The 13,162-nt window shown below is 45.7% G+C and overlaps 1 protein-coding gene across 1 annotated transcript in view; it reads left to right on the top strand.

The window, feature by feature from the left end:
- mat1a (methionine adenosyltransferase 1A) overlaps positions 1 to 12,840 on the top strand; it is a gene marked incomplete at its 3' end in the record, with an annotated part of 29,306 nt that extends 16,466 nt beyond the window's left edge. The window contains exons 6-9 of the mRNA XM_084321129.1: positions 6,594 to 6,719; positions 7,104 to 7,196; positions 8,408 to 8,590; positions 12,703 to 12,840. Coding sequence (XP_084177255.1) covers positions 6,594 to 6,719; positions 7,104 to 7,196; positions 8,408 to 8,590; positions 12,703 to 12,840 — 540 coding nt within the window. The remainder of the gene's footprint in view (positions 1 to 6,593; positions 6,720 to 7,103; positions 7,197 to 8,407; positions 8,591 to 12,702) is intronic.
- Between the last annotated feature and the right edge of the window lie 322 nt (positions 12,841 to 13,162).

A 13,162-nucleotide genomic window follows, 5' to 3' on the forward strand; every position in this document is an offset into this window, starting at 1 on the left:
GGGTTAACCCTGTTTACATTGTCTGGCATGATGTTGACCAGCACAGGCCATTATGTTCACCCATTCATTGAATGACTGAGAAACATCCCGGACGAGCCCCCATATTCCCCGCGGGGATAGCCCTGTGCCCTGTGCCCTGTGCCCTGTGCCCTGTGCCCTGTGCCTCCTCTCACCAGGCTCCAGTCCTAAAGCCACGATACCTTTCCTTTTCACACTTTAGATTAGATTAGATTCAAATCAAGATTCCAGATTCCAGATTCCAAGAGATTTATTTGTCACACACACATCCACACGCACACACTCACTTTAAACAAACAACACACTGCAGCATCCATGCACTCTCCACACTTTAGAACACCTAGACACACTTTATATTTATTGGTAAAGGGTTTGCACTACAACCCATACCTCAGTACACCTTACTGTAAATCTTACCTAAATTGTACCTCATCCCATTTCTGCTTTGCACTATATAGTATATTGTATATTAGTATATTGCATAGTATATTGTATATTGTATGGTAACTCAGTTACTCTATTCTGCATCGAACATTGTACATATGTATATACTGAACACTGTGTCTACGTACGTGACTTCTATTTTTTACTTCTATTTTTACATGCTGTACTATTTTATTTCATACTTATCTTTTGTCTAGCACAGTCTCTGGAGCGTAACAGAAAGAAGCATTTTGTATAAAAGTATTCTGTACTTCTGTATGACAACTATTAAAGAAACTTGAAACTTGATGTAGTGAAATGAAGGATGGCCATGCCCGCCTTGATTGTGCAAAAATACAATAATGAGATAGAATAGAATAGATAATAAAATAGACATGATAAAGTAATATGAATAAAATACAATATAGTGCTATAAGCTAAGAAGCATTGTAACACAATATGTGCAATAATATACAATATACAGTTATGTATTTATAATCTATTGTCATGATACAGCACAAGTGCAGTACAACAAAAAGAAGTTTGGCATCCAACCAGAGTGCAAATGTAACAGTAAAGTGCAACAGTAATATACAACGTACAGGTGATTAAACTGGGTATAAAATATATATAGATGAGTACTACCGATTAATAGTGCTAATCAGATGTATGTACAGAGTTGTAGTATTAATATATAACCCATTGGATTGTATTGGAGCCTGGTGTGAGAGGATGCAGAAACCGTGCTAAGTTCCTCAGTGTTTTTTGTTTAACCTTTATTTACCCAGGGTAGGTTCTCTGAGCACAGATGCTCTTTTTCAGCTACGCCCTGCTTCACATTCACACAGTTCCATTCACACCTGGGAGCTGCCCAGTACAACCACAGTCTGACACCTGGGAGCTGCCCAGTACAACCACAGTCTGACACCTGGGAGCCGCCCAGTACAACCACAGTCTGACACCTGGGAGCTGCCCAGTACAACCACAGTCTGACACCTGGGAGCTGCCCAGTACAACTGCCCAGTACAACCACAGTCTGACACCTGGGAGCTGCCCAGTACAACCACAGTCTGACACCTGGGAGCTGCCCAGTACAACCACAGTCTGTGGGGGTGCTTAATTTTTTTAGCCTCTCTTTCTCCGATTTTTCTCTGTTTTCTCCCCGTCCCAATTTTTGTCATTGTGCCAATTCCCCCCCCTGGTTGTGCCTGGTTGTTGTGCGCATGTTCCTCTTACTGGTCGGTACAAGGGAACCCTGAAGTCATCCGCACGCTTCCTCCGACACGCGCGGCGACAGCCAGTGGCTCTCTTTTCACCTGGCAGCGAGGACTCTCATTGGTGAAGTGTAACGCGTGGGAGGTCACGCTGCCTTCATCAAGTCCTGCCTCCGCTGAGCAAGCGCCCAGACCTGACCTGTAGGCGTCGCTGTCCACAACGCCAGATTACCACCCACGACTTGCCCTCCCCCTAACCCAGCCAAACGAGTTAGTATGACGATCGGCCCAAGCCTCAAGCAATGCTGACTCCGGGAGTCGAGACCGCAGCCTCTTGCATTGGTGACGAGCGCAATCTCCGCTACGCCATCAGACCGCCCTACTGATGGATACATCTTGATATGTGTCTAGTCTAGTGTGTTCATTAGACGGGTGAAATCCTCTTTCAGTGCCTCTGTGCCTGTTTTCGTAGGCAGTTAGCCTCGCTGGTGTGCGCGCCATTAGCGTTAGCCACGCTTCTAGGCCTCTTTGCTTTTGGAAAGAATGATTTAAAGAAAAATATATATATAATAATAATTATTATTGTAATGTTTTTTATTTATTTTTTTGCATTGTCGACTACGGCTCCTTTCGATCGATTAGTCAACTGTTGGACTAGTCGAGGTCGGCCCTAGAAAGAGCTGAACCCGTTATTTAAGCTGGATCTGGCCGCTGGCTGGTGGCATCGATTCTCACCCTGGTGCCTCGCTGGCACCGTCCTGAGTGATGGGGGCCAGGCGGGCACACACGGGCACACACACAAACACACACACACACACACGCACACGCACGCACACACACACACACGCACGCACACACACACACACACACACACACACACACACACACACACACACACACGCACGCACGCACACACACACACACGCACACACGGGCACACACACACACACACACACACACACACACACACACACACACACACACACACACACACACACACGCACACACGGGCACACACACACACACACACACACACACACACACACACACACACACACACACACGAGAGCCATCTGACGCCTCGGACGCTGCTTTCATGTAACTGTGGCCTCATCAATCACTAGATGTATAATGTCCACTGACCCCTCCCTCCCAGCCCCTCCCAAGCCCCTCCCAAGCCCCTCCCAAGCCCCTCCCAGGCCCTCCCTCCCAGCCCCTCCCAGGCCCTCCCTCCCAGCCCCTCCCAAGCCCCTCCCAAGCCCCTCCCAGCCCCTCCCAGGCCCCTCCCTCCCTTGGTGGTAGGTGGTAGGTGTTAGGTGTTAGGTGGTAGGTGGTAGGTGGTAGGTGGTAGGTGGTAGGTGGTTGGTGGTAGGTGGTAGGTGGTATGTGGTTGGTGGTATGTGGTTGGTGGTAGGTGGTATGTGGTTGGTGGTTGGTGGTATGTGGTTGGTGGTAGGTGGTATGTGGTAGCTGGTATGTGGTTGGTGGTAGGTGTTAGGTGGTAGGTGGTAGGTGGTAGATGGTAGGTGGTAGGTGGTTGGTGGTAGGTGGTTGGTGGTAGGTGGTAGGTGGTTGGTGGTTGGTGGTAGGTGGTAGGTGGTAGGTGGTAGGTGGTTGGTGGTAGGTGGTAGGTGGTAGGTGGTAGGTGTTATGTGGTTGGTGGTTGGTGGTAGGTGGTATGTGGTAGGTGGTAGGTGGTTGGTGGTTGGTGGTTGGTGGTAGGTGGTTGGTGGTTGGTGGTAGGTGGTTGGTGGTAGGTGGTAGGTGGTTGGTGGTAGGTGGTTGGTGGTAGGTGGTTGGTGGTTGGTGGTAGGTGGTAGGTGGTATGTGGTTGGTGGTATGTGGTTGGTGGTTGGTGGTAGGTGGTTGGTGGTAGGTGGTAGGTGGTTGGTGGTAGGTGGTAGGTGTTAGGTGGTAGGTGGTAGGTGGTTGGTGGTAGGTGGTTGGTGGTAGGTGGTAGGTGGTTGGTGGTTGGTGGTAGGTGGTAGGTGGTTGGTGGTAGGTGGTAGGTGGTATGTGGTTGGTGGTTGGTGGTAGGTGGTAGGTGGTAGGTGGTTGCTGGTATGTGGTTGGTGGTAGGTGGTAGGTGGTTGGTGGTTGGTGGTAGCTGGTATGTGGTTGGTGGTAGGTGGTATGTGGTTGGTGGTATGTGGTTGGTGGTAGGTGGTAGCTGGTATGTGGTTGGTGGTAGGTGGTTGGTGGTAGGTGGTTGGTGGTAGGTGGTAGGTGTTAGGTGGTAGGTGGTTGGTGGTAGGTGGTAGGTGGTAGGTGGTAGGTGGTTGGTGGTAGGTGGTTGGTGGTAGGTGGTTGGTGTTAGGTGGTAGGTGGTAGGTGGTAGGTGGTTGGTGGTTGGTGGTAGCTGGTATGTAGTTGGTGGTAGGTGGTAGGTGGTTGGTGGTTGGTGGTAGGTGGTAGGTGGTTGGTGGTAGGTGGTTGGTGTTAGGTGGTATGTAGTTGGTGGTAGGTGGTAGGTGTTAGGTGGTAGGTGGTTGGTGGTTGGTGGTAGGTGGTAGGTGTTAGGTGGTAGGTGGTTGGTGGTTGGTGTTAGGTGGTAGCTGGTATGTGGTTGGTGGTAGGTGGTTGGTGGTAGCTGGTATGTAGTTGGTGGTAGGTGGTAGGTGTTAGGTGGTAGGTGGTTGGTGGTTGGTGGTAGGTGGTAGGTGTTAGGTGGTAGGTGGTTGGTGGTTGGTGTTAGGTGGTAGGTGGTAGCTGGTATGTGGTTGGTGGTAGGTGGTTGGTGGTAGCTGGTATGTAGTTGGTGGTAGGTGGTAGGTGTTAGGTGGTAGGTGGTATGTGGTTGGTGGTAGGTGGTTGGTGGTTGGTGGTTGGTGGTAGGTGGTAGGTGGTTGGTGGTAGGTGTTAGGTGTTAGGTGGTAGGTGTTAGGTGGTAGGTGGTATGTGGTAGGTGGTTGGTGGTAGGTGTTAGGTGGTAGGTGTTAGGTGGTAGGTGGTATGTGGTAGGTGGTTGGTGGTAGGTGTTAGGTGTTAGGTGGTAGGTGGTATGTGGTTGGTGGTTGGTGGTAGGTGGTAGGTGTTAGGTGTTAGGTGGTAGGTGTTAGGTGTTAGGTGGTATGTGGTATGTGGTTGGTGGTAGGTGGTAGGTGTTAGGTGGTAGGTGGTTGGTGGTAGGTGGTTGGTGGTAGGTGGTAGGTGGTAGGTGGTTGGTGGTAGGTGGTAGGTGGTATGTGGTTGGTGGTAGGTGGTATGTGGTTGGTGGTATGTGGTAGGTGGTAGGTGGTAGGTGGTTGGTGGTAGGTGGTTGGTGGTAGGTGGTTGGTGGTAGGTGGTTGGTGGTAGGTGGTTGGTGGTAGGTGGTAGGTGGTTGGTGGTAGGTGGTTGGTGGTAGGTGGTAGGTGGTAGGTGGTTGGTGGTAGGTGGTAGGTGGTTGGTGGTAGGTGGTTGGTGGTAGGTTGTAGGTGGTAGGTGGTTGGTGGTAGGTGGTAGGTGGTAGGTGTTAGGTGGTTGGTGGTAGGTGGTAGGTGGTAGGTGGTTAAACTTGGAGAATGGTGTGCGACAATTTCACTTATTCCAAAAGGAATTTACTAGTCTGTGAGGATGAATTGAAAATGATGTAAACCTGATGTAAACAAGACGAAAGTCTTTCTCTGGTCTGCATCCCCTTAACAATTGTGCGTATTGAGCCGTACTGTATTGAACCCATTCTGTAATCTGTTAAATAAAATGTTCAATCAATCAATCAATCAAGTCTCAAGGATTTTGTTTATTTCAACTGATATTGTCACTTGTTTCAATGCATTTCCTGACACAAGATCAGGTGGAATTCTCTCAGCCCGCTGCTAGATGTTGTTTCCAAGATTTCCATATAAGCTTATTACTTGTGATTATTGCGTTTTTTTATTATTATTTTTTTTTACAGTGCGGTGACCAAGAGGTGGAATACAACACCCCACACTCCATATAAATACATAAACAGTAATTAGGCTGTAGTAATGTTTCTGTCCAATAATACGATTAAAACCTGCTCACTGTGCTCTGTTTATATCTGCAGCTATCAGCTGGCTCCTTGTACATTATGTCAGCGTGTAAATATGAGTCATATTTATCATCTATTGTTGTTTTCTGTTTATGTCCTTATTTTGTCTCTTTACCTTCTCTAGCAACTGTTGTCATGTAACACTGTTGTCAACAAGGCGGTTTTCTCTGATCTCCTCTGATCTCTCCTCTCTCCCCTGATCTCTCCTCTCTCCTCTGATCTCTCCTCTCTCCTCTGATCTCTCCTCTCTCCTCTGATCTCTCCTCTCTCCTCTGATCTCTCCTCTCTCCTCTGATCTCTCCTCTCTCCTCTGATCTCTCCTCTCTCCTCTCCTCTCCTCTCTCCTCTCTCCTCTCCTCTCTCCCCTGATCTCTCCTCTCTCCTCTCCTCTCTCCTCTCCTCTGATCTCTCCTCTCCTCTCTCCTCTCCTCTCTCCTCTCCTCTGATCTCTCTTCTCTCCCCTGATCTCTCCTCTCTCCTCTCCTCTCTCCTCTCCTCTGATCTCTCCTCTCTTGATCTCTCCTCTCTCCTCTGATCTCTCCTCTCTCCTCTCCTCTCTCCTCTCCTCTCTCCCCTGATCTCTCCTCTCTCCTCTCCTCTCTCCTCTCCTCTGATCTCTCCTCTCTCCTCTCTCCTCTCCTCTCCTCTGATCTCTCCTCTCTCCCCTGATCTCTCCTCTCTCCCCTGATCTGTCTCCTCTGATTGGTCCCTTCCTCTCTCCTCTCTCCTCTCTCCTCTCCTCTCTCCTCTCTCCTCTCCTCTCTCCCCTGATCTCTCCTCTCTCCTCTCCTCTGATCTCTCTTCTCCTCTCTCCTCTCCTCTCTCCTCTGATCTCTCCTCTCTCCTCTTATCTCTCCTCTCCTCTGATCTCTCCTCTCTCCCCTGATCTCTCCTCTCTCCCCTGATCTGTCTCCTCTGATTGGTCCCTTCCTCTCCCCCCCCAGGTGACAGTGCATTATGACCAGAAGGACGGGGCTGTGATCCCTAAGAGAGTCCACACCGTGGTGATCTCCGTGCAGCACGATGACTGCGTCTCACTGGAGGAACAGAAGAGGGTTCTCAAGGAGAAGGTGCGGGCGCTCGTAAATAAATACATACTCGTTTGTTGAGAGTTGTTGTGCAGGAAAGAAATGCTCCTGTAGTGTCGCAGTGAAAGGGTTAACCTTCTGTAGTATTGTCGCAGTGAAAGGGTTAACCATTTGGTAGTGGGGTAGTGAAAGGGTTCATTGAAAAGATCACGCGGTTCCCTACCCAGTTGTCGAAATGATTAACACATATAATATATTCTACGTTTGGTTCAGTTTATTCAGTTTTTCCTCAAAACCCGAAGAAAATAATAACGACGTAAGCCACTATTTTAGTGTCCGGTCGCGGAAACGACCGGTCTATTTATTACATGACAATTAAGGCAACGTTCTTTTTTTTCACAATACGATGCCCACTTACTTCATCAGGTGATCAAAGCTGTGGTTCCGGCCAAATATCTGGACGACAAAACCATCTACCACCTGCAGCCCAGCGGCCGCTTCGTCATCGGCGGACCTCAGGTGAGAGAGACGCGTCCAAACATACAGCCTCACCTGGTGAGAGAGACACGTCCAAACATACAGCCTCACCTGGTGAGAGAGACACGTCCAAACATACAGCCTCACCTGGTGAGAGAGACGCGTCCAAACATACAGCCTCACCTGGTGAGAGAGACGCGTCCAAACATACAGCCTCACCTGGTGAGAGAGACACGTCCAAACATACAGCCTCGTTTTAGTTCGTTCATTTTTTTGCGTTCGTTTTTTTGAGTTCTTTTTTTGCGTTCGTTTTGTGTTTTTTTTTTGTGTTCTTTTTTTTCGTTCGTTTTTTTGCGTTTTCGTTTTAGTTCGTTAATTTTTTTGCATTCTTTTTTTTGCGTTCGTTTTTGTGTTCTTTATTTGCGTTCTTTTTTTTGCGTTCGTTTTCGTTTTAGTTCGTTTTCGTTTTAGTTCGTAAATTAGTTTGCGTTCTTTTTTTGCGTTATTTTTTTGCTTTCTTTTTTTTGCTTTCGTTTTTTTGCGTTTTCGTTTTAGTTTGTTAATTTTTTAGCGTTTTTTGCGTTAGTTTTTTGTGTTCTTTTTTTTGCGTTGTTTTAGTTCGTTTTCGTTTTAGTTCGTAAATTTTTTTGCGTTCTTTTTTTGCGTTTGTTTTTGTGTTCTTTTTTTTGCGTTCTTTTTTTGCGTTCTTTTTTTTGCGTTCGTTTTCGTTTTAGTTCGTAAATTTTTTTGCGTTCTTTTTTTCGTTCTTTTTTTTGCGTTCGTTTTTTGCGTTTTCGTTTTAGTTTGTTAATTTTTTTGTGTTCTTTTTCGTTTTAGTTCGTTTTAGTTTTAGTTCGATCATTTTTTATTATCTCGATATATAACAAAGATTGTTTTTTCTCACGATAACGGATTAATTTATTTCATTATCTCGATATATAACAGAGATTGTTTTCTCGTGATAACGGATTCATTTTTCTTATTATCTCGATATATAACAAAGATTGTTTTCTCGCGATCATAACGGATTCATTTATTTCATTATCTCGATATAACAGAGATTGTTTTCTCGCGATAACGGATTTCATTATCTCGATATAATTTCTCTCAGTAAGTCGCTCGAGCACAGCAGTAAAACACCACGTAAAGACGCGGCCGCTCTCGGTGTCCGTAGGACGAGAAAAACACGGACGAGTGAAATGGTGGAGTTCTCCGACGCCGCCACACACATCATACTCTGTCTCCCCCCGCAGGGCGACGCCGGCGTGACGGGCAGGAAGATCATCGTGGACACATACGGAGGCTGGGGCGCCCACGGGGGCGGGGCCTTCTCCGGGAAGGACTTCTCCAAGGTGGACCGCTCCGCCGCCTACGCCGCCCGCTGGGTGGCCAAGTCCCTGGTCAAGGCCCAGCTGTGTCGGAGAGTTCTGGTTCAGGTGAGGCGTCGGCTCTGGACTGTCCACCCACCCCACCCACATGTCGTCCATCCATCCATCCATTCACCCATCCATCCATCCATCCATCCATCCGTCCATCCATCCATCCATCCATCTGTCTCTCGAAAGAACCTGAGGTTCCTCTATATATTCTTTTATCTATTCTATTCTACTACTTTATTGCTCTGCACTATTGCACTAGTTTGCTCCTATTCTATCTGACTATTTTTATTATTGTCTATTTAAAACTGAATCAAACCATAAACAAGGTGGCCTGTTTGCGTCTATACTTCCCACAAGTGGGCTGTCCTTCCGCGTTGCTCTGATTGGCCACTGACCTACGGTTTGTGCCTGTTTTGCGAATCTGATGGGCCACTGACGTTTCCGGTCATGTGACATGTGCGCCCATTTCCGCGTCGAACAGCCTGCAAACGACCCAACGCCTAGTTTATCACCGGTTAAGCTTATAGGCGACTCTTTCGAAGTTGGTTAAGGTTAGAGTTTGGAATCAGGGCTGGCGTTCTATCCAGGGGCGGATTTAGGATTGTAGGAGATCCGGGGCTTAGCCCAGATAGATTTTTTTAACTTCGACACCACAACCTTTAACTTATACCACCACCTTAAAGCGGAAAAAAGGCACTAGAGAACACTTAAATTCACACCCTTTAATTAATGAAGCAAACTATAATAATTTATAATAATAATAATACTGTGTTTGTAGAGCACCTTTCATACAAGAATTGCAGCTCAAAGTGCTTCACAGCAGTACAAAAAGACAGGCATAAAATGAGCACAACATTGGCAGATCAAAAGCAATGCATAAAGTGCAGACATAAAGCATAAAATAGATAGCAGTAAAATAGACAAAGTCAAGGTAAGACATAGAACATTAAATCACGTCGTTTTTCATATTAGGATCTAAGATCTAGGGTTAACTTGATAAAATAGTTAGTAAAATAGAATAAAATAATCCAATAGTGCATTGCAATAAAATAGTTATCATCGTATTTTTTCGGGAGGCCGGTAAGGAGTGCATTACAGTAGTCGAGTTGGCTTGAGATAAAGGCATGGATCTGGTTTTCAGCGTCCTTATGATTTATAAATGGCCGTACTTTAGCTATGTTTCTAAGGTGGAAGAATTACGTTTTTGTCAACTTGTTGATTGTGATTTAAAGCTTAGGTCTGAGTCTACCATGACACCAAGACTTAACTCACTCAAATACAGTTAGCAGCTGGATAGACTACAGATGGAAATTAGCTTCTGCTAAATCTGGTGCAAACATATTTTCATGTAACAATGATTAGGCTAATTGTCCAATTTTTTTTTTTTTTTTTTTTTTAAATAGATTCGGGGCTTTTCAGAAAACATTCAGGGCTTGAGCCCAAGTAGCCACCCCCTAGCCCCGCCCCTGGTTCTATCGCCCCGCTGCTCTGAGACAAACTCTAACCTTAACCGACTTCGAAAGAGTCGCCTAAGCTGAACTGTCCAAAAACTTGCCGTCACACGATTGGGCGCACGTGTCGCATGACCAGAAACGTGCGTGGCCAATCAGAGCAATGCGGAAGGACAACCCACTTGTGGGAAGTATAGAGGTGGCCTGTTGTTGGGATGTTAGACCCTAATGTGAAACACTGTGATTTTACATGTCTGCACTCTATGTGCTCATTTGATGCCTTATGTCTTTTTTCTGCTGTGAAGCACTTTGAGCTGCAGTCTGTATGAAAGGTGCTCTACAAATAAAGTGTATTATTATTATTATTATTATTATATCTATATCTGTACATATCCCTTACCTACTCTTACTAAGTGTAAACTACTGAGGAGTGGGTCACAGACAGTCCACCAGCACCACCTGCTGACGGGTCACGGGGTCGGACCCCGCAGCTCAGCTGGTTAGTGCGGCCATAGATATATATAGAACACTACAGTAGATAGCCAATGGAGAGCGACGTCACTGAACCGCCGCCATCTTGCTCCAGTTAGCCTTGAGTGAGAGTGAGTGAGCTGCACAGACAAAAATACTCATAACTCGCTGAAATATTGACGGATTTACAAACGGTTTGGTTTATTACAAGCATTATTAACGTGGCTATGATTCAAGCGGTTTGTAAAAAAAAACATCTTTAAACATTTTTTTTTATAAGTATGCAGTATCATAACTACATCTTTGATGTTTATAGCAAACCAACCCGTTTGTAAATCCGTCAATATTTCAGCGAGTTATGAGTATTTTTGTCTGTGCAGCTCACTCACTCTCACTCAAGGCTGACTGGAGCAAGATGGCGGCGGTTCAGTGACGCTGGTGACTCCGCCTTAAGCTATCTAGTGTTCTATAGATATCTTTTTTTTTTTTTGATCCACTTTTTCTCCCATTTTCTATATTTTCTCCCATCCCAATTTCGTATCATCCAATTCAACCCTCCCCTGTCACGAACGCTGTTTCTTGCCTCCCACAAGCCGGCTGCAGTGAGGACTAAGTCATACATAGCACAAGTCCCCTCCGGTACTTGAGGTAACAGCAGTCGCATCTTTTCACCTGCGCAGCTCGACCTCTCAGTGTCGAGGAGTAACGCGTGGGAGGCTCACGCTGCCCCCGACACTTCCTGATTCTACTGCGCAGGCGCACCAACCGACTTGTAGGAGTCGCTTGTTCACAACGTTCGATCCCCACCCTTCAGTTTTTCCCTCCCCGTAATACGGCCAATGTGTATTACTGCGGACGACCAGCCAAACTGAAAAACAATGTGGAGAGCTGGATTCGAACACGCGAATCCTAGCGTCTCCACACTGGTGGCGAGTGCCTTAGACCACTACACCACCTAGCCGCCCTCCAAGTGTTCTATAGATATCTATGAGTGCGGCTGCCTGTGGCTCCTCCCATGGTCCCAGGTTCAAATCTCTGAATGAATGAATGAAAACTTTATTTAACAGATTGCAGAATGGGTACAATACAGTACGGCTCAATACATACAATTGTTAAGGGGATGCAGATCTCAGTTACACTAGTTACGCTGCTGGCCCAGTACGACGTATGATGTCATCATACCTGTATCACTGTACATATTAATACTACAACTCTCTACATAACATCTGGTTAGAATTATTACTCAGCGGTACTCATTTACATTATGTTATACCCAGTTTGATCACCTTGTATATTACCGTTGCACTTTACTGTTACACTTGCACTCTGGTTGGATGAGTCGAAACGTTTTTTCCGTTGCACTGTACTTGTGCTGAATGGTGACAATACATTTGAATTGGGGCTGGGACTTTATCGCATTAATTTAGATTAATTAACTACAGAAAGAATTAAAAGTAAAAAAAAAAAAAAAAAATCGATGCATTTAATCGCATGATGATTTTTCTTTATTGTGTAAGAATGTTACCTTTCAAAGGAGACCAGACTCATGCATGTGCTATACGTATAAAGTATAATACATCGCAAATAACTTTTTTTCTTAGTCTGGTTTGTTCATCAAAAAAAATTTAAATAAGTGAAATTGAGATCAATCAATAGTTATTTTCCCCCCAATGCTCAACTGTTCTGGAATGTACTTGAAAGTACTGCGTTTTACTTTTACCTCGAAAGTGCTTGAGTTTACAGAAGGTCCTTTGCGCTATATATATATATATATATATATATATATATATATATTCCTAAAATTGCTGCACTTTGTTAAAAATTGCATTGATCCGTCGGTCTGTGTGTAGTAGCTAATACAGGATTGTGCTGCTTAAACGTATGTATAATGTATATTAATTGATTCCCTCGTATACCAAAATTCATTTAAATTGAAACATTTTGCTTTTGGCATCAAATATTGATATGCGATTAAAATGTGATTAATTTAGATTCATTAACTATAAAGTCTCTAATTAATTCGATAAACATTTTTAATCGAGTCCCACCACTAATTTGATCGATGGAATAGAATAGATGTATTATTATTATTATTATTATTATTATTTAATTATGCCCACTGTTACTGTATAACACGCGCCTATAAGATGATTGGAATCTGGAGGGTCTTTCTCAGAAGATCCGTGCCCTGTGGCGGGGGCGGGGCACAGCGCAGGGGTCGTGACCTCCCGTCCTCTGTGTTCGCAGGTCTCCTACGCCATCGGGGTGGCTCACCCGCTCTCCATCTCCCTGTTCACCTACGGCTCGTCCAAGAAGTCGGAGACGGAGCTGCTGCAGATCGTCAACAAGAACTTTGACCTGAGGCCAGGTGTCATCGTCAGGTGACTTAACCCTTTCACTGCCACACTACAGACGGTTAACCCTTTCACTGCCACACTACAGACGGTTAACCTTTCACTGCCACACTACAGACGGTTAACCCTTTCACTGCCACACTACAGAAGGTTAACCTTTCACTACCACACTACAGAAGGTTAACCTTTCACTACCACACTACAGAAGGTTAACCTTTCACTACCACACTACAGAAGGTTAACCTTTCACTGCCACACTACAGAAGGTTAACCTTTCACTGCCACACTACAGACGGTTAACCCTTTCACTGCCACACTACAGAAGGTTAACCCTTTCACTGCCACACTACAGA

This window comes from Notolepis coatsorum (assembly GCF_963971535.1).
Source record: "Notolepis coatsorum genome assembly, chromosome: 9".
In the NCBI taxonomy this organism is placed as follows: Eukaryota; Metazoa; Chordata; class Actinopteri; order Aulopiformes; family Paralepididae; genus Notolepis; species Notolepis coatsorum.